At 38.7% G+C, this 21,911-nt stretch overlaps 1 protein-coding gene across 1 annotated transcript in view; it reads right to left on the bottom strand.

Annotated features, from left to right (window-relative positions):
- GBE1 (1,4-alpha-glucan branching enzyme 1) overlaps positions 1-21,911 on the bottom strand; it is a 318,366-nt gene that overhangs the window by 75,456 nt on the left and 220,999 nt on the right. The window contains exons 10-12 of the mRNA XM_086321961.1: positions 20,031-20,129; positions 11,720-11,830; positions 6,725-6,896 (exon numbers count right to left, since the gene is read on the bottom strand). Coding sequence (XP_086178087.1) covers positions 6,725-6,896; positions 11,720-11,830; positions 20,031-20,129 — 382 coding nt within the window. The remainder of the gene's footprint in view (positions 1-6,724; positions 6,897-11,719; positions 11,831-20,030; positions 20,130-21,911) is intronic.

The raw sequence follows: 21,911 nt of genomic DNA, 5'->3' as shown, positions 1-21,911 counted from the left end.
AATACTAATTTTGTTTCTAATTTTCTCAAATAGGAAATAGAAGAGAAAGACAATAAGCTCCTCTCATTTTCTAGTTGCACAACATTAGGTGAGTTGCTTTTCCCGTCCAAGTTGTAGCGTTAGTAAAATGGGGCTTGGGATATCTACCTAGATATCTGAGTACTCCCTTAATTTTAACCTCAGGTTTCTTTGCAACTAAGACTGTATTAAAAAAAAAAAAAAGAAAACTTTTATGAAGATTAATTTAGATGATGCATAGAAAATGTCTTAGACAATATAGCATGCTGTGTCTATATAAACTTGCTTTTACTAATATTTATAATGACAACTCTTAGGATGCAAAAACATGCAAATAATTCAGCTATTTTTGGTCCCCATTTTATACTTGATTCCTTCATATGATGATATGTAGCTGTGAAAAGAAGAGAAGCACAAAGCAATGGAGAAAAGGAAAGACATAAGCATCTGAATGCAGAGTTCCAAAGAATAGCAAGAAGAGATAAGAAAGTCTTCCTCAGTGATCAATGCAAAGAAATAGAGGAAAACAACAGAATGGGAAAGACTAGAGATCTCTTCAAGAAAATCAGAGATACCAAAGGAACATTTCATGAAAAGATGGGCTCGATAAAGGACAGAAATTGTATGGACCTAATAGAAGCAGAAGATATTAAGAAGAGATGGCAAGAATACATGGAAGAACTGTACAAAAAAGATCTTCATGACCAAGATAATCACGATGGTGTGATCTCTCACCTAGAGCCAGACATCCTGGAATGTGAAGTCAAATTGGCCTTAGAAAGCATCACTATGAACAAAGCTAGTGGAGGTATGGAATTCCAGTTGAGCTATTCCAAATCCTGAAAGATGATGCTGTGAAAGTGCTGCAATCACTATGCCAGCAAATTTGGAAAACTCAGCAGTGGCCACAGGACTGGAAAAGGTCAGTTTTCATTCCAATCCCAAAGAAAGGCAATGCCAAAGAATGCTCAAACTACTGCACAATTGCACTCATCTCACAGGCTAGTAAAGTAATGCTCAAAATTATCTAAGCCAGGCTTCAGCAATACCTGAACCGTGAACTTCCTGATGTTCAAGCTGGTTTTAGAAAAGGCAGAGGAACCAGAGACCAAATTGCCAACATCTGCTGGATCATCGAAAAAGCAAGAGAGTTCCAGAAAAACATCTATTTCTGTTTTATTGACTATGCCAAAGCCTTTGACTGTATGGATCACAATAAACTGTGGAAAATCCTGAAAGAGATGGGAATACCAGACCACCTGACCTGCCTCTTGAGAAGTTTATATGCAGGTCAGGAAGCAACAGTTAGAACTGCACATGGAACAACAGACTGGTTCCAAATAGGAAAAGGAGTACGTGAAGGATGTACATTGTCACCCTGCTTATTCAACTTATATGCAGAGTACATCATGAGAAACGCTGGGCTGGAAGAAGCACAAGCTGGAATCAAGATTGCTGGGAGAAATATCAATAACCTCAGATATGCAGATGACACCACCCTTATAGCAGAAAGTAAAGAGGAACTAAAAAGCCTCTTGACGAAGGTGAAAGAGGAGAGTGAAAAAGTTGGCTTAAAACTTAACATTCAGAAAATGAAGATCATGGCATCTGGTCCCATCACTTCATGGGAAATAGATGGGGAAACAGTGGAAACAGTGTCAGACTTTATTTTGGGGGGCTCCAAAATTACTGCAGAGGGTGACTGCAGCCATGAAATTAAAAGATGCTTACTCCTTAGAAGGAAAGTTATGACCAACCTAGATAGCATATTTAAAAGCAGAGACATTACTTTGCCAACAAAGGTCCGTCTAGTCAAGGCTATGGTTTTTCCAGGGGTCATGTACGGATGTGAGAGTTGGACTGTAAAGAAAGCTGAACGCCAAAGAATTGATGCTTTTGAACTGTGGTGTTGGAGAAGACTCTGGCGAGTCCCTTGGACTACAAGGAGATACAACCAGTCCATTCTGAAGGAGATCAGCCCTGGGATTTCTTTGGAAGGAATGATGCTAAAGCTGAAACTCCAGTACTTTGGCCACCTCATGCGAAGAGTTGACTCATTGGAAAAGACTCTGATGCTGTGAGGGATTGGGGGCAAGAGGAGAAGGGGACGACAGAGGATGAGATGGCTGGATGGCATCACTGACTTGATGGACGTGAGTCTGAGTGAATTCCGTGAGTTGGTGATGGACAGGGAGGCCTGGCCTTCTGCAGTTCATGGGATTGCAAAGAGTCGGACAGGACTGAGTGACTGAACTGAACTGAACTAATGATGATATGATGGAATAACAGGAAATATAAACCTATCTATTCATAATTAAAATAACCTAGTAAGCCAAAAAAAAAAAGCAAGTATTCCCCTGCTTCAACCAGAGTGGATTTCTTTCTTTCCTTCTTTTTTTTTTTAGGAAACAGAAAGAGATGACAGAGGACAAAACAGTTGGATGGTATCATTGACTTAGTGGACATGAGTTATGTAAGCTCTGGAGATGGTGAAGGACAGGGAAGCCTGGCGTGCTGCAGGCCACAGGGTCACAAAGAGCTGGACATGACTGAGTGACTCAACAATACAACTTTACGTTTATTGTGTTTTAGAGAGAGAGAAAGAATAAATGTTCTGCTTTTAAAAATCTTCAATTAATTTTTATTGGAATGTATTTGATTTATAGCATTATGTTAGTTTCAGTTATACAGCAAAGTGAATCAGTTATACATACATTCACTCTTTTTTAGATTATTTACCCATATAGGCCATTATAGAATATCAAGTAGAGTTCCCTGTGCTATACAGTAGATTCTTATCAGTTTCAAGTCTTATATATAGTAGTGTATATATCGGAGAAGACGATGGAACCCCACTCCAGAACTCTTGCCTGGAAAATCCCATGGACTGAGGAGCCTGGTAGGCTGCAGTCCATGGGGTCGCTAAGAATCGGACACGACTGAGCGACTTCACTTTCACTTTTCACTTTCATGCACTGGAGAAGGAAATGGCAACCCACTCTTCCAGTGGTCTTGCCTGGAGAATCCCAGGGATGGGGGAGCCTGGTGGGCTGCCGTCTATGGGGTCACACAGAGTTGGACACGACTGAAGTGACTTAGCAGCAGCAGCAGCAGCATCGTGTATATGTCAATATCAATCTCCCAATTTATTCCCCATTCTTAGTTTGTACTTTACATATATGACTCTATTTCTTCTTTGTGAATCAGTTCATTTGTACTAGTTTTTTAGAATCTACAAATAAGAGATATATGATATTTGTGTTTCTCTATATTGACTTATTTCATCAGTATGGTAATCTCTAGGCCCACCTATGTTGCTGCAAATGCCATTATCAGAGTGAAAGAATTTTTTGAAACACAAAATTAGGAGTATATAAGATAAAAACAAACAAAATAAAGTAAATCCACCAAACTGGTATCATTGTGAAAAGTTTACATTGATCTTAATGATTTTTGATAAGCAGAACATATATCTAAATGCCTGACAAATTTAGGTAAACATATTTAAATGAAAAAATACAAAAATGTGTTGTTGCTTACTTCTTTTAATTCATTCTCTCTCTACTAGAGGGAAATAAAAATAAAATTCCAGAAAACTAACAAATTTTAGAATGCCTAAAACATGAGTAAACAACCAGATTGCTGCTCCTTGGTCTTAAATTTCTTTAACTGATCATTTAAAAACTTATTTCTTCCATGCCACTTGAAAAAAATAACTTTGCTTAAAACTACAAGTGGTGATTGCAACTAATGAACCACTGCTAAAAATATTACAAGGTAATTATATATACATATATACATATATATAAATATACAAAATATCTTTTTTCAGTAAAACATGAAAGCCTTTCGATGTGCTAGATCCTGTGCTAATTGCTACTAGTCTTAAGTGAATAAGACCCAATTTTCATTCCGTTTTAAATTTACCAAGGTAGTCACATATTTAATAATGTTTTAAATATAATTTTTTATGTGCCACAAAAGGTAAGTAATAGGGCAGTATAAAAATGTATAATAGGTAAAACTAGTGAAGTCTGAGGCTTTAGAAAAAGGCTTTCCTAAGGAAACAAGATTTGCAGATGAAGGATTTTGTCAGGTATAGCAGGGGGTGTTTGAGAACGATGAGTCCAAGAGGGGAGACCAGCAAAACATACAGAGCTCCGAGTGGAAGGAGGTTGGTGCATTCAATGAACTGAAAGAAAGTCTACTTGGCTGGAGCAAGGCCATCATCGGGGAGACCCATGGGAGACCATTCATGCAAGGCCTACGGGTCAGCTGGAGGACACTGCAGGCATTAAAGCCAAGAGGCAGGAGAGTGCCATGATCAGAAAGTGAAAAAAACAATATTTAAAGTCATGAGAGCTCACGGGAAAATACTAAATTTCATAAAACATCAATAATTAGAAACCATAAGGATATTAGAGATTACTGATTTCAAAGTTAGTAGAGAAATGCTAGATTTAGATAAGATATTGAGCCAGAAGGAAGTTTTAAAAAGTGTTCTGTTGGAGTTAAACATTATAAGCTATTTGAAGGACAAATGTAGGAAGAAAACTTCAATATATCTTTGAGTCCTATATCAAAAATAATCTCAAAATTATATTTGATACCACAAATATGGTCAATTTACAGACCTTATAAGAGAGAATGCTGCTAAGTCACTGCAGTCGTGTCCGACTCTGTGCGACCCCATAGACGGCAGCCCACCAGGCTCCCCCGTCCCTGGAATTCTCCAGGCAAGAACACTGGAGTGGGTTGCCATTTCCTTCTCCAATGCATGAAAGGGAAAAGTGAAAGTGAAGTCGCTCAGTTGTGTCTGACTCCTAGTGACCCCATGGACTGCAGCCCACCAGTACTCTCCAGGCAAGAGTACTGGAGTGGGTTGCCATTGCCTTCTCTGTATAAGAGACACACTAATAGATAATTATGTTTATTTAGTTGGGTTACTATTGAAAGTTCTATGAGAAGAGTTTCCAAAACAGAAAAGCAGTTCAGTCAGCCCTCAGTTAAATATATACAGTTAAAGTGATATTAATATAAACATTTCAAAGAATTTATGAAATTACTGGAGATTTGTTAAGATCTTAGCTGTCCATGATCCATTTTTACCTTCAGGGAAAATATTAATACCAAGACTCAAGAAATAGTTCTCATTATGAACTTTCTTCAGACATTTTTTATCTGAAAGTTATCAATATTCAATGAACTAGGGACATTAAGTCTCTGTTATCTGCAGATAGTTTTGTTTTACTCAGACGCTATGTTACATGCTATGGGCTAGAATTGTCTTCATCAAAGGACAGTCTCAGGAAAAAAACTCTATCAGGTACTACAAACCACTGACACTCTCAACTCTTCAGTACAGGCTTCTGAGCTGACAATGCTTACACAACTTCCAGACTAAAGCAGTAAACTACGTCTGGATCAATAGAATTCTCGGATGCAGTGGGCTTCAAGAATTAATGACAGGAACAACGGCATGAACTCAGAGGTCATCACTGATTTTGTTTCTCTACTAGGAAAGGCTGTACTTGTGAATGATGTTCACTGTGTCTGGGAGGACCAGCTGCCTTTAAGGAACTGAGGCTGATTTTCCTTATGAACACAATGCCTGCAAAGTCCACCCAGAAAGCCCAGGTTGGTGCCTGCAAGACAAAGTGCAATCTCAAGGTCACGAGGGTCACTTCCTGACAGGTTGAGAGGAGAAGGATGCACTGAAAGGTACAGGTTGTACAGGGAAAATCTGGTATGTGCTTTATTGGATTTAGCTTCCTAGTCTCAAGACAGCAAATGATAGAGACTTTTATAAGTCTGATCAGAAATTTTTTAAATAAAAACTTCCAGGTAGAAATGAATTAATCCGAAGTGATTCCTGGGTTGGGAAGAGCCCCTTGAGAAGGGAATGGCTACCCACTCTAATATTCTGGCCTGGAGAATTCCATGGACTGTATAGTCCATGGTGTCACAAAGAGTCAGACACAATTGAGTGACTTTCACTTTTCACTTTCTAAGGCTTTTATTATAGAAAATTAAGTCAGGCTGCCATTCCCCCATCTTTCCAGTTCTCTCCACCCTAAAAACTGGTAAAATTTCCTAAAACTCAAATGGTTTTGGTTGACCAAATAGAACAGAAAACAGTGCTGGTTGATTGTATATTTTATAATTCAAGATCCTTCAGACAGAAATGACTTTTGAATAGTCATGTTTCCTATTTTTTTTTAAATAAGTATCTTTTTTGTCCATCACAATACCTTGGGCCTTGGTTTCCACATTTATAATACAAATGTACTGGTGTACAGTTACCTCAAAGAAGACCAATAATATTAGCTCAGTATGTTGTTATGACATGACAATTATATCCTTCTATGTTCAATGTGCAAACACTACGATAATGAAATAAATCAGAATGATTAAATTCAGAATAACAATTCTATGTTTAAAAAAATTTTCACCCCACTTATTGACAACAGTATTAAATAAGATACCAGCCATTAGGTTAATTTTGCATCATATATTAGTATAACAATAATCTTAAAGTAATTTAATTTTTACAGTTTACACATGACAGTGTTTTACGGAAATAAAATTATAATATTCTATTTTAAACCTGAACAGCTACAGCACAATATCCTACATGACTTGTGTCATATATAATATTGGTTAACATTTTAAACACAGATTGGATATAAGTTCAATTCATACTTACCCATGAAATTGAGATACCCCTCTCCACCGAGTGCGTGAGTAATGAGTCGAATCATCTTGTGAAGCTGTATTCCACGATCAATAACGGGAGTAAATGGGGTCAGAACACTCATGTTGGTATACATTTCAGCATCCATCAACCAAAATGCCAACGTCTTATCCCCAACAAGTGCCTAATAAAATAAAAGTCATTGATGTAAATGCAAAGAATAAATACTAGGGAGTTGTCATTTATGCTAGAGTAACACGTGATTTCACAAAAACAGTACAGGAGAAGTGTGTGAATTAGTATTAATTCCATGTATTTCCCAATAGTCACTATCTGGCACCCCACTCCAGTACTCTTGCCTGGAAAATCCCATGGACGGAGGAGCCTGGTGGGCTGCAGTCCATGGGGTCGCTAAGAGTCTGACACGACTGAACGACTTCACTTTCACTTTCCACTTTCATGCATTGGAGAAGGAAATGGCAACCCACTCCAGTGTTCTTGCCTGGAGAGTCCCAGGGACGGAGGAGCCTGGTGGGCTGCAGTCCATGGGTCACACAGAGTCGGACACAACTGAGGCGACTTAGTAGCAGTAGCAGCAGCAGCACTTATGTACATAAAACATGTACATAAATATATTACAATGGACCTTTTTTCCTTTTAGGAGCAAACTGACAACTTTTTCTTAAAATGTAGAACTTGCTTTCTTATTATATTTGAAATCTAATCTAGAACGAGTTTGTTTTATATGAAAATATAATAGTTGACAAATGGGGCAGGTAACTTGGAAACACCCTGAGCAGCAGAAAAGGTCTCTTAATTGGAATGATTTATGGTTAAAAGTAGCTAACTAATGCCAAGGATTATTTATCGACAGGAAGAATATATAGAGAAACACAGAGCTTAAACCATAATCTCCTCACCCTATAACTGTACAATTATTTTCATTTTTAGAAAAATATTTTTCTTTATAAACCTATTTTAAAGTTTAAACTATTTTCATATATTCATATTTGTAATTTTTATTAGGTTTAAAATTCAGTGTATGTTTGCTTTTAGGAAGAATTAGGTAACTTACATCTTTTTGTATATTCCTGACAATTTTTAATACAAGGTGGAATTACCTGGATGTTTAAAGTATGAAATAAGTCTTCCATACTGTTTCTGTACATCTTGGAAGAAAAATTATGAAATTAATCTATCAGATTCATCTTTAATTTGTTTATTTTACTCATTTCTTTATTCTTTTATTCATTCATATAAAATAAACATAAATTGGGAACCCAAATGTGCTACAGTTGGCTAGAAGCTTGCAATGTATTTTAATTTTCATGTTGTTATATACTTGACACACAAAATAATGTGGAAAATTTTTTAAAGAGATGGTAATAACAGATCACCTGACCTGCCTCCTGAAAAATGTGTATGCAGACAAAGAAGCAACAGTTAGAACTGGACATGGAACAAAAGACTGGTTCCAAATTGGGAAAGGAGTACATGAAAGCTGTATATTGTCACTTTGCTTGTTTAACTTCTATGCAGAGTACATCATGAGAAACGCTGGACTGGAAGAAGCACAAGCTGGGATCAAGATTGTTGGGAGAAATATTAATAACCTCAGGTATACAGGTGACACCACCCTTATGGAAGAAAGCGAAGAAGAACTAAAGAGCCTCTTGATGAAAGTGAAAGAGGAGAGTGAAAAAGCTGGCTTAAAACTCAACTATCAGGAAACTAAGATCATGGCATCCGGTCCTATCACTTCATGGCAAATAGACGGGGAAACAGTGGAAACGACAAGAGACTTTATTTTTTGGGGCTCCAAAATCACTGCAGATGGTGACTGCAGCCATGAAATTAAAAGTCACTTCCCTTGAAAGGAAAGTTATGACCAACCTAGACAGCATATTAAAAAGCAGAGACATTACTTTGTCAACAAAGGTCCATCATCTAGTCAAAGCTATGGTTTTTCCATAGTCATGAATGGAAGTGATAGTTTGACATAAATGGAAAAGATAGTTGGAAGACAGCTGAACACTGAAGAATTGATGCTTTGGGGTTTTTTTTTTTTTTTAAACTTTACATAATTGTATTAGTTTTGCCAAATATCAAAATGAATCCGCCACAGGTATACATGTGTTCCCCATCCTGAACCCTTCTCCCTCCTCCCTCCCCATACCATCCCTCTGGGTCCTCCCAGTGCTCTTGAACTGTGGTGTTGGAGAAGACTTTTGAGAGTCCCTTGGACTGCAAGGAGATCCAACCAGTAAATCCTAAAAGAAATCAGTTCTGAATATTCATTGGAAGGACTGATGCTGAAGCTGAAACTCCAAACTTTGGCTACCTGATGTGAAGAACTGACTCATTGGAAAATACCCTGATGCTGGGAGGGATTGGGGGCAGGAGGAGAAAGGGACGATAGAGGATGAGATGGTTGGATGGCATGAACGACTCAATGGACATGAGTTTGAGTAAGCTCCAGGAATTGGTGATGGACGGGGAAGCCTGTCTACTGCCATCCATGGAGTTGCAAACAGTCGGACATGACTGAGAGACTGAAATGAACTGAATATTCTTGACAAGGGATTTACTTATCCTTAAATTAATATTCAGTCAGTTCAGTTCAGTTCATTTCAGTCTCACAGTCGTGTCTGACTCTTTGCGACGCCATGAACTGCAGCACGCCAGGCCTCCCTGTCCATCACAAACTCCCAGAGTTCACTCAGACTCACATCGTTCAAGTCAGTGATGCCATCCAGCCATCTCATCCTCTGTCGTCCCCTTCTCCTCCTGCCCCCAATCCCTCCCAGCATCAGAGTCTTTTCCAGTGAGTCAACTCTTCGCATGAGGTGGCCAAAGTACTGGAGTTTCAGCTTCAGCATCATTCCCTCCAAAGAAATCCCAGGGCTGATCTCCTTTAGAATGGACTGGTTGGATCTCCTTGCAGTCCAAGGGACTCTCAAGAGTCTTCTCCAACACCACAGTTCAAAAGCATCAATTCTTCAGTGCTCAGCCTTCTTCACGGTCCAACTCTCACATCCATACATGACCACAGGAAAAATCATAGTATTCATTTCTTATTTTGCTACATTTTGGTTCTGTTTTTCTCATTGATATTTATTTGATTTGTTCCACAGCCAATTTAAAAGAAAGTACTGCCCCAATTAGGAAGATATAAAACTTCATATGTCTACTTCATGAATGAGTAAAGTTTCTATACAGGCCAACAGTACATGGTTTAGGCAGTGGGCTATTTTCTCAGTCTCAACTACTTAAATCTGCCATGAAGACTCAAAAACAGCCATAGACAATAGATAATTGAATGAGTATGCCTGTGTTCCAATTACCTTTATAAAAACAAGCAGCAGGCAGAATTTGGCTCATGGGCCTTGATAGCTGATTTCTGGTCTACTTATACTTTCTTAATAGTAAGAGGAGACATCTGAAAAACTAGTTTCCAACTTAAATTGTTAATTTCTGTTGAAATAACATAGGAACTTATTGTTTAATTTCAATTTTCTTAACTCATATACTGCAAATAATTTCAAAAGGTTTACTGTCTTTTTAAAGTATAAAGACTTCAATTTATATTGTTTATGGGGACAATCCACATGCTTTCAATAACTAAATGGCCTTCTCCATTTGAGTGACTACTAGGAGAAGTCATAGTACTAAGGCTGCAAATACAAATGGAAACAAATATTCTGCTTAAAATGTGATGAGAACATGAAGAATTGGGAAACCACTTTTTCCCCTATACACCTGGATGAAAGCTTCAGGAAACACATATGAGTCAGAGCATTAGTTCTTTATAGTAGTTTCCCAGGTGAAGTATGCATTTGCATGTGTGTGGGGAAAGTATAAGATTGGGACAAGGCTGACCTATTTATGGGAGAAGGCAATGGCACCCTACTCCAGTACTTTTGCCTGGAAAATCCCATGGATGGAGGAGCCTGGTAGGGTGAAGTCCATGGGATCACTAAGAGTCGGACACGACTGAGCGACTTCACTTTCACTTTTCACTTTCATGCATTGGAGAAGGAAATGGCAACCCACTCCGGTGTTCTTGCCTGGAGAATCCCAGGGACAGGGGAGCCTGGTGGGCTGCCGTCTACGGGGTCACACAGAGTCGGACACGACTGAAGCGACTTAGCAGCAGCAGCAGACCTATTTATGAATGGGTGAAAGTTTTACAGTATTGAAGAACAGAACACTTGGAGGATTGAACAGAGAATAGACTTTGGCATGAGCCAAGATATGACAGGTTGTGTGTGAGAAACTTTAACCAAAAGATCTGGGTTGACAAAATTAGCTTTGCCCTTTGGAAAATATCTCAGGCTACGTTATAGATGATGGACTAAAACAGAGGGACAGAGATCAGGGTGATCAATCAGCAAAAGATTTAGTGACTGAGGGGGGAAAATGATGAAAGCAAGTGAAAAGCCATAAAAGAAAATCTTTAGAAGGAAACATAAAATGGAAAGGAAATTAAAATTAACCTGGATTAGCACCAACATTCTTCTTGTGACAACAAAGGAAAACTTGTAAGATAGCACTTGCAACTGTCATTCACAATTGTTTAATTACAGTTTGGCAGGGTAAAAGTAGTACTGCATTTTGAAGCTGAAATTTATGGATCTACAAAGTAATTTTTTTAATGTTTTTCTTTTTTAAAGGTTTTTTGATTTAAAATGTCTACTGAATTTGTTACAATACTGCTTCTGTTTTATGTTTGGGGTTTTTTGGCTGTGAGATGCATGGGATCTTAGCTCCCTGACAAGGGATCGAACCTGTACCTTCTGTGCTGGAAGGCAAACTCTTAACTACGGGACCACCATGGAAGTCCCTGAAACTTTTTTCAAGTAAGAGTAGCTGTCACATAAAACAGACATATAACACACTGCATTAATTGTATTGAACTATAGAAATTTGTATTGAGATATGCTTATTTTAGATACGTTAACACATACAGGCACAGAGAGAGAACGGTTTACACACATACTTATTTACCTGATCATGGCTCTCTGCGTAGGCAATGCACTTTTCAAGGTAGCGTCGGTTTGTGAGTGTATACACTATATTGCCCATGTTCCAATCTTCATCTTTATATTCTTTCAGTAACTAAATGCAAGACAGGAAATAATTTCAATACATCATTACTATTCTTACTTTATAACCCAAACTTAGGGTATATATCATATCAATCCAAATTATGACACACAGATACAAGCACACCTATGGAACAAAAATAGCTTTGTTGAACTTTTACTGAAATCACAGCTTTTGTACAGACTATCCAAATGACAGTGGTGTTGTGTGTGGGTGTGCATGTGCTCACTTTTGTGCAGATGATTTGATCACTGCACTTTAGGATTTTGGCAACCTTTTTTCTTTTTCTGTAACAGCTGCTACTTCTTGATTAATGACTACAGTAAAGTGTTGTGCAGTAGATCTTTCAATAACTTCCACAAGGTACAGATATACTTGCTACCATTTAGCTTGGAATGAAAAAAAAAAAAAAGTTAGCAAGAAGAGTGTCTTGTTCCTTTCTTAAAATAAATGAAAACAACTATTATTTCAATGTATAAAAGCTGATTATCATGAAATAAATATCATCCTGAGGTAGGAGATAGATGGGCTCCAGGTTAGATATCTACAGCTGACCTTCTGTTTGCATTTCATGAGGCAGGAAGAAGTGGGCTTCCCACAGAATACCTATAACCAGCCTTCTGTTGGTGTTTTCTGAGATAAGAGATGGGTGGGCTCCAGTTAAGGCATTTACAATCAGCCTCCTGTTTGCCCTCCAAAATGGAAGTAACAACAGACACAGGGTAAATAGCCAGTCTTTGTCTCTTGGAAACACCTAAAGGTAAGAGTCATGGCATGGCCTCTTTACCTCACTGCTCTTCACCACACCCTTCTCTCTGAGTGTGCATTTCTGCTTTGCTTCCATCTTAACTAAATCAACCATTTCTCTGTGTGCTTTCCCACTTGTTGTTATGCTATGCCTCTAATAATAAACTTTGTACCTGCATTTACAGTTTCTGCCTCCGTGATAAATGCATTTTTCACTGAGGTCAAAGATCCAGGGAAAAATAGCTTCCAGCCTCTAGCCCTGGCTGGTCGGGTGGCTAGGATTCTTGATTCTCATCCAGGCTACCCAGGTTCAATTTCTGGGCAGGGAATTAAGATCTCGCTTCCCGCCACCATTCACTGCTGCCTCTCCGAGATAAGTCAACAGTGCGCACATTTTTGTCTCCACTTGGGTTGTTACTCAGTCTCCAGTGTGGCTTCTGTACCTCTCAAACCTCTTCAGTGCAAATGAACTTGTAGAAATTTCAGATTGTGATTGCGTCCTAAGTCCTTTCTTAGGCAAACGCTTGCTGTACAAGAAAAGAATGCTGTCCCTACCCCTTTCCATGAAATGCTTTCCTCCTTAGGCTGCCATTGTGAAACTCTGCATTGTTTTGCTTTGTTTTGTTTTCTCACCACTCAGACATCCAGCAAAATCCCTTTCTCTGACTATCCTATGAAAGCTGCTGCTCCACAGAATTAACAGCCTAAAAAGAGACTATTCTTTCACTCAACACAATCTTTCTAAAGGGGGCTCATTTCTCTGTCCTGCACACTGACAGGCAGAATTCTAAAATGGTTCCTATGATTCCCACTCCCTCTGATTCACCTCTTTGTATAATCCTTTACCTGGAGGGTGGGAGGGAACTTTGAATACAACAGATGTCCTTCGAAGAAAGGGTGAGATAATAACAGAAATGTTTTAAATTGCTAAGTTTGTGGTAGTTGGTTATACAGCAATAGGAAATTAATGCAGATTTTGGTACATGAAATAGAGTTCCAGCCTGTTTGTATCTTCCTTTGCTTTTTTTTTTTTAATTTTGCTCAATGGAATTCAGAGGTGCTTAGCCATCCCCCGTCGGAGAAGGCAATGGCAACCCACTCTAGTACTCTTGCCTGGAAAATCCCATGGGCGGAGCAGCCTGGTAGGCTGCAGTCCATGGTGTCCCAAGAGTCAGACACGACTGAGCGACTTCACTTTCACTTTTCACTTTCATGCACTGGAGAAGGAAATGGCAACCCACTCCAGTGTTCTTGCCTGGAAAATCCCAGGGACGGGGTAGCCTGGTGGGCTGCCGTCTAGGGGGTTGCACAGAGTACACATGACTTAGCAGAAGCAGCAGCAGCAGCTGCTGCCATCCCCCATAACTGCAGTGTGAATCACTGGGCACCAGAGGGCAGACTGTATTAGGCAGAATAATGCCCGCCCACAGGTGTTCACAGGAGAAGGCAATGGCACCCCACTCCAGTACTCTTGCCTGGAAAATCCCATGGATGGAGAAGCCTGATAGGCTGCAGTCCACGGGGTTGCTAAGAGTTGGACCTGACTGAGCGACTTCACTTTCACTTTTCACTTTCATGCACTGGAGAAGGAAATGGCAGGGACGGGGGAGCCTGGTGGGCTGCAGCAGCAACAGCAGCACAGGTGTTCACATGCTAATACCCAGAGTCTGTGAATATGTCACCTTACATGGCAAGAAGGACTTCAGAGATCTGCTGAAGTTAAGGACATTGAGAGGGGGAGATTATCCTGGATCACCCGGATGTTGCTGCTACTGCTAAATCATGTCAGTCATGTCCGACTCTGTGGGACCTCATAGACAGCAACCCACCAGGCTCCTCTGTCTCTGGGATTTTCCAGGCAAGAATACTGGAGTGGGTTGCCATTTCCCTCTCCAATGCATGCATGCTAAGTCGCTTCAGTCTTTGTGTCCAACTCTGTGCAACTCCATGGACAGCAGCCCACTAGGCTCCCCTGTCCACAGGATTCTCCAGGCAAGAATACTGGAGTGGGTTGCCATTTCCCTTCTCTGGATTACCTGGATGGGCCCAATGTAATTACAGGGATCTTTCTTAAAAGGTGCTTGGGTTGTCAGAGTAAGACAGAGATTTGAAGATGCTACCCTGCTGGCTTTGAAGATAGGGGGAGGGCTCATGAACTAAAGAATACAGGTGGGTTTTAGAAGATAGAAAAGTCAAAGAAATAGAACCTCCAGAAGGAATGCAGCCTTACCAAGCCTTGATTTTTAGTCTAGGAAGATCATTTCAGATTTGTGAACATATGACAGTAGATTTGTATTATTTTAAGACACTTTGTATTATTTAGATTCAGTGTAGTATTTGTATATGTCTATTCACAATCCATGCTGCTGCTGCTGCTAAGTTGCTTCAGTCGTGTCCGACTCTGTGCGGCCCCGTGGACGGCAGCCCACCAGGCTCCCCCGTCCCCGGGATTCTCCAGGCAAGAGCACTGGAGTGGGTTGCCATTTCCTTTTCCAATGCATGAAAGTGAAAAGTGAAAGTCAAGTCGCTCAGTCGTGTCTGACTCTTCATGACTCCATGGACTGCAGCCCATCAGGCTCCTCCATCCATGGGATTTTCCAGGCAAGAGTACTGGAGTGGGGTGCCATTGCCTTCTCCAATGCGTGAAAGTGAAAAGTGAAAGTCAAGTCGCTCAGTCGTGTCTGACTCTTCATGACCCCATGGACTGCAGCTCATCAGGCTCCTTCATCCATGGGATTTTCCAGGCAAGAGTACTGGAGTGGGTTGCTATTTCCTTCTCCAATGCATGAAAGTGAAAAGTGAAAGTCAAGTCGCTCAGTCGTGTCTGACTCTTCGCGACCCCATGGACTGCAGCCCACCAGGCTCCTCCATCCATGGGATTTTCCAGGCAAGAGTACTGGAGTGGGGTGCTATTGCCATAAACCTATACAAATATGCCCAGTTAAGTTTGACTGTTGTGTTAAAAGAATTCAATGGAAGCAGGTTAGACTTTTCAACAAATCATGCGGGAAGTGATAGACATCTTTAGACAAAAAAAAAAAAAAAAAAAACCTTAGACACTGATTGCACAAAAAGTAACTTAAATGGACTATGGACTTAAACATAAAATTATAAATGTTTAATAGAAAATATAGGAGAATCAAAGAATTCTTAGATTTGTCACCAAAAGAGATCTCTAAAAGGGGAAAAAAATAAAAAAAGATAAACTGGCCTTCATTAAATTTAAAGAAAACAAAGAACTTTAGCTCTGTGGAAGTCCACATGTAGAGGATGAAAACACAAGCAAAGACTGGTATAAATATATTTGTCAACCACATACCACCCCACAAAAGGGTTGAATCTAAACTATATAAAGAACTCTCAAAACTCCACAGTAAATGAATGATCCAATTAGAAAATGGTCAAAAGACATGAACAGACATTTCACTGAAGAAGATATAAAGATGGCAAATAAGCACAAGAAAACAAGTTCTTCATCATATGCCATTAAGAAAATGCAAACTAAACCCACAGCGAGATATTTCTGCACAACTGACAGAAAGACTAATATGAAAAATAGCAACAATAACAAATGTACTGTTCAAGAACGTACAGAAACTGGATCTCTCCAAAGTTGCTTGTGGTAATACAAAATGGTACAACTACTCAGAAAAATAGTTTGAAAGCCTCTGACTGTGTGGATCACAATAAACTGTGGAAAATTCTTCAAGAGATGGGAATACCAGACCACCTGACCTGCCTCGTGATATATCTGCATGCAGATCAAACAGCAACAGTTAGAGCCAGACATGGAACAACAGACTGGTTCCAAATTGGGAAAGGAGTAAGTATGTCAAGGCTGTATATTGTCACCCATATGCAAAGTATTTAACTCATATGCAAAGTACATCATACGAAATGCCAGGCTGGATGAAGCACAAGCTGGAATCAAGATTGCTGGGAGAAATATCAACAACCTCAGATATACAGATGATACCACTTTAATGGCATTTTAAGCAAAGAGGAGCTAAAGAGCCTCTTGATGAAAGTGAAAGAGGAGAGTGAAAAAGCTGGCTTAAAACTCAATATTCAGAAAACTATGATCACGACATCTGGTTCCACCACTTCATGGCAAATATTTGAGGAAAAAGTGGGAACAGTGAGAGAGTTTATTATCTTTAGCTCCAAAGTCACTGCTGAAAGTACTGCAGCTATGAAATTAAAAGATGCATGCTTCTTGGAAGAAAAGCTATGACAAACCTAGACAGCATATAAAAAAGCAAAGATACCACTTTGCAGACAAAGTATGGTTAAAGGTATGGTTTTTCCAGTGGTCATTTACTTATATGAGAGTTGGAGGATAGAGAAGGCTGAGTGCTGAAGAACTGATACTTTTGAAATGTGGTGCTGGGGAAGACTCTTGAGAGTCCCTTGGACAGCAAGGAGGTCAAGCCAGTCAGTCCTATAGGAAATCAACCCTGAATATTCATTGGAATGACTGATACTGAAACTGAAGCTCCAATACTCAGGCCACCTGATGCAAAGTGCTGACTCACTGGAAAAGACCCTGATGTTGGGAAAGATTGAAGGAGAGGAGAAGAGGTGATGAAGGAAGGATGAGATGGTTGGATGGCATCACTGACAATGGACATGAGTTTGAGCAAACTCCGGGAGATAGTGAAGGACAGGGAAGCCTTGGCATGTTGCAGTCCATGGGGTTGCAGTTGGACACGACTTAGTGACTGAACAACAATAACAACAACATCCAACCAGTATAAAACCCAGTACTTTTGGACGTTTACCATAGAGTAATGAAAATTTATGTTCATACAAAAATCTGTATACAAATGTTTATAGCAGCTCTCTTTATAGCAGCCAAAACCTAGAAATAGTCGAGATATCTTTTACTGGAAAAATAGTTAAACAAACTGTGATACAACCATGCCATGAGATAGCATTCAACAAAAAGAAAGGGAAACAGTGAAGTAGCATCACAGATGTAGAAAACAAACTTATGGCTCCCAGCAGGTAAAGAGGGGGAGGGATAAATTGGGAGACTGGGATTGACATATACATACTATTATGTATAAAATGGGGCTTCCCAAATGGCTCAGTGGATAAAGAATCCATGTGCAATGCAGGAGACACAGGAGACATGGGTTCGATCCCTGATTCAGGAAGATTCCCCAGAGGATCCCACTCCAGTATTCTTGCCTGGAGAATCTCATGCACAGAGGAGGCTGGCAGGCTACATATAGTCCATAGGGTTGCAAAGAGTCAGACATCACTGAAATGACTAATCACATTTATATATAATAGATCATTCATAAGAACATACTATATAGCACAGGAAATTCTACTCAAAAATCTATAATGGCCTATATGTTTAACTGATTTACTTTGCTCTACACCTAAAACTAACATTACATTGTTAAGCAACTATACTCCAATAAAAATTTTAAAAAAATCTTGAAAAGAAATATACTACTGATACAGCCAACAACCCACATGAAATTCCCAGAGAATTTGACTAAGTGAAAAATGATAAGCCCAAAAGGTTGCACACTGTATTATTCCATTTATATAACATTTTTAAAATGAAAAAATTATAGAAATGGAGATCAGATTAGTTGTGGCCAAAGGTTCAGGAGTGATTTGGGGAAGAAAGGAGTAGGTGTGGCTCTAAAGGCAACATTTGGGAAACTCGTGGTAATGTTCCATATCTTGATTATGTCCATGTCACTATCCTGATTGTGATATTATACTATAGCTTTGCAAAATGTTATGGTGGTAGTTTAATAGCCAAGTTGTGTCTGACACTTGCAAACCCATGGATTGTATCCTGTCAGGCTCCTCTGTCCATGGGGTTATCCCAGCAAGAATACTGGAATAGGTTGCCACTTCCTTCTCCAGGGGGTCTTCCTGACCAAGGGATTGAACCTATATCTCTGGTGTCTTCTGTGATGGCAGACAAATTCTTTACCAATTTACCACCTGTTTAACTCCACAGAAATCCAAACGGAGAACAATACATTTTTTTTCTTCTATTTGTATAATGTACTGCCTAGTACAGTATCTTGAGTATACAAAGTACTAAAGTGTTTAGTAAGTTAAATATTAAAAACAAAAAAAAAAGAAAAGAAAACTGCCATTATTACTCAGAGGAGGAAATAGCCTGCTCTGAGCTATGATTGATTGAAATAATTATAGGTTGATGTACACCTTTAAATATCCTTGAATCTGCTGAAAGCCTGATGAAGGCTTTTCAGTAGGATGTTAAAAAAGCAAGATGTGGCACTTGCAAGGGGGAAAACACCTTTGTGGAAGATTAGAAATCGTAAAAGACGGTGGGTGGACAAAGAGCCTAAACCAAGGTAAGAAACTTGAAGATCACAACATTCTTTTTTTTTTAATAACAAATACAAAGCAACTTTCCCAGCTAGTAAAGTCTCTTTGGTTTCTAACTTTGATCAGATTTGTAAAACACTTATTTTTTTGACCTGACAATGATTAAGAAATTGATAGATGGAAAAGCAGAAGTTGTGCTGGTAGAGTTTTAATGTCACAGTTGTGCACTGCCCAAATTGCCTGTGGACACAGAAGAGACATGAGATGATTACAATAACCACTTCCTTCAGAATAGGCTTCATGGTTTTTCTATTCAAAGTTAAGCTCTTCTGCCACTGTGATATCATGGCACCAGTTCATGTCTGTACTAAAGGGCTTTATCAGAGAGCAATGATTATTTGATACATATCTGACTTCTTATAAATACTCAGCCTGTGACTCAGACTTTGCCACTCAAGAGTGTTTTATATCAAATCTAAGTCTTATTTTAGGTTATCTAAAGATAATCTTATCTAAAGATCACTTATGGCTATAACAACTTTGGTCATTTAGACAAAAATAAATGAAACAAAATATAATCCAAGCTACTTGAATTGTTATTAAATTTAATAAAAGTATGTTAGAAATTATATGCAAGGTGTCATATACAATTATTCATTCCTAGTACCAGACACATGGTAAGGACTTTTAAATATCCAATGAAGGAATGGATAAATCCACATCTGTTGAGTAAAAAACCATACTAAGAAATAAGTACTGGGAATTAAGGAGTGACTTCTACATTAATTGATGATTTGCAGGCAGAAATGGATGCTTTGATGAAGTTTAATGTGTTTTAAATATAGAACGCCAGAGTTTCATATAATTGCACTGATAATGCAAAATTCCATTTACATAGCTAACATTATATCAATCATATCTTCCCCATGCCTGCATAATGCAAGTGTGAATACTTTAAATTAGAACTTTTGGAAGTTTGAGAGGCATCTTATTAAATGGCACAAGAATCAACACACTAATGAGAGAATTTAATACTTCAGTTAAAATATCACAACTAAGAAATAAATCAAAGAAATAATAAATACACCAACATAAGACATAGTATCCACAGGGAAAAAATATTTACATTAAACCCTACCTGGATCCATTTATCTGGAATTGCCATAGCCAATCGATAGTCAAAACCACCCCCTCCCTGGGAAATTGGAGAACACAGAGCTGGCATTCCGGATACATCCTAAAATAAAGAGCATCAGCATTATCACTTCATATTGATCAAATTTTTACCAAATATTCTTGTGACAGTAAATCCAGGCCAATAAATACAAATAATAAATGGGGGTATATACTCTTGGAGTATTTTGGTAGCATAATTGTAAAAGTAGATAGCATTGTGATAGCATATCTCATTTCCCAATAAGATTTTGTGTCGTGCTTTTCATTGCAGGACAACTTTTTATCTCTTTTCCTTAGTTGCACATAGAGAACACAAATTAGTAAAAGTGTTATTGCTGAAACACAGTTTCTTACACTAATTTTTGAATACATATTAGCTACTGCTTTCATCAATCATAAAAATACATGTGCTGTATATCTGTTATTCTTCTGTGTATACAGCAGTGGCAGAGAATGTATTTTGTGAGCACTTAGCTTTTGATGAAATAGAAATAGAGTTAGCACATTAAGAGCAAAGCAGTAAGATGGCTTTCACGAGAGTCAGTTACACTTGGAAAGGGTCATTGAGGTTATCTAGTGGATCCTCTTCATTTAAAAGATACAGAAATCGAGGCTTATTGAGGTGAAGGGCTCGCTAAAGACATGTTTCTCAAGGATAGAGCTGGGACTCAGACATCCAACCTTTTGACAGGGTCTTCTTACAGTCATGCTACCACTAGACTATCGGTAATCAAATAAACATATGGTCAAACAGATAAGTAAAAAGAAAATGATGAAAGGACCCAGATGCAAGAAAATATATTAGTGTAACAATGGTGGTAAAATATGGTATAAGTACTAGCAATTCTAACTCCACAATATCTTTCAAATAAATTATTTTCTTTTGCCTTATTTCTATAGACACTATCTTATTTAAGCCACCTAACTACTTACTCTGACCACTATGTTTCCACACATAAGTGGAACTCCCATCTCCAGCCTCTCTTTACACTAACTGCTGCTGAATGGTCTGCTCCTATCATTGCCTGTGAATAGCTTGCAAGAGTCAACAATAGAAAACTTAAATTCTTCAGTTTAGGATACAATTCAATGACTATACTGTAAGCACTGACAATATAATTTTTTATTTGATTATCTGCTTCCTCACTAACTGTTAGAATTTAAGACACCTGGGGTAGGACTTTGGTTGTTGTTGTTGCTCACTGACATATGCCAAGAATCTAGAACAGTAGAAGAGCACTTGGCACAAAGCAGGAACTCAATAACTATTGACTGAGTGGATTCATGAAGGTGCTGCCAAGGCTTTGATAGTAAATAAGACATAATACTTGACCTGCAGGATTCAAGAACTAGAACCTAAATAAACATGTGTGCACACAAACACACACAATCAGGAAATGACAGTGTTATGGAGTCGTCATAATTGTTAACAGAAGTACACAGCAAGTGTGGGGGAAAAAAACCTACATCTCTCCATCATTATTTCTACTGTTTCATTTCAAATATTCAATATATCATCCCCTTTGAAATAATCACTCTTCCCTGTGCTTCTGACAGCTTTTCTGTGTGTGTCATTACCCAAATTCTCCCTTGGATCATTATCCTTACTTCCTACGAAAGACTATCACACACTCTGAGCTCTCTGAGACTTAATTGCTTCTTCCACAATACCATCTTCAAACACTTCCCACAGAAAAGCTATAGAAAAACAAACATATGACCTCTCTGGATTTCCAAAATAACGTGTTCATGGTTTACTAATGGAAGAGAGGTACAATAAGAGATAGTACATGGTGGAATATAGCCATAAGAAAATATTCATCAATAATATCTTATTCTACAT

This window comes from Bos grunniens, chromosome 1, assembly GCF_055505025.1.
Source record: "Bos grunniens cultivar Pamir isolate PY7600 chromosome 1, Bosgru_T2T1.0, whole genome shotgun sequence".
NCBI classification, from domain to species: domain Eukaryota; kingdom Metazoa; phylum Chordata; class Mammalia; order Artiodactyla; family Bovidae; genus Bos; species Bos grunniens.
This window is presented reverse-complemented; position numbering and strand designations above follow the sequence as displayed.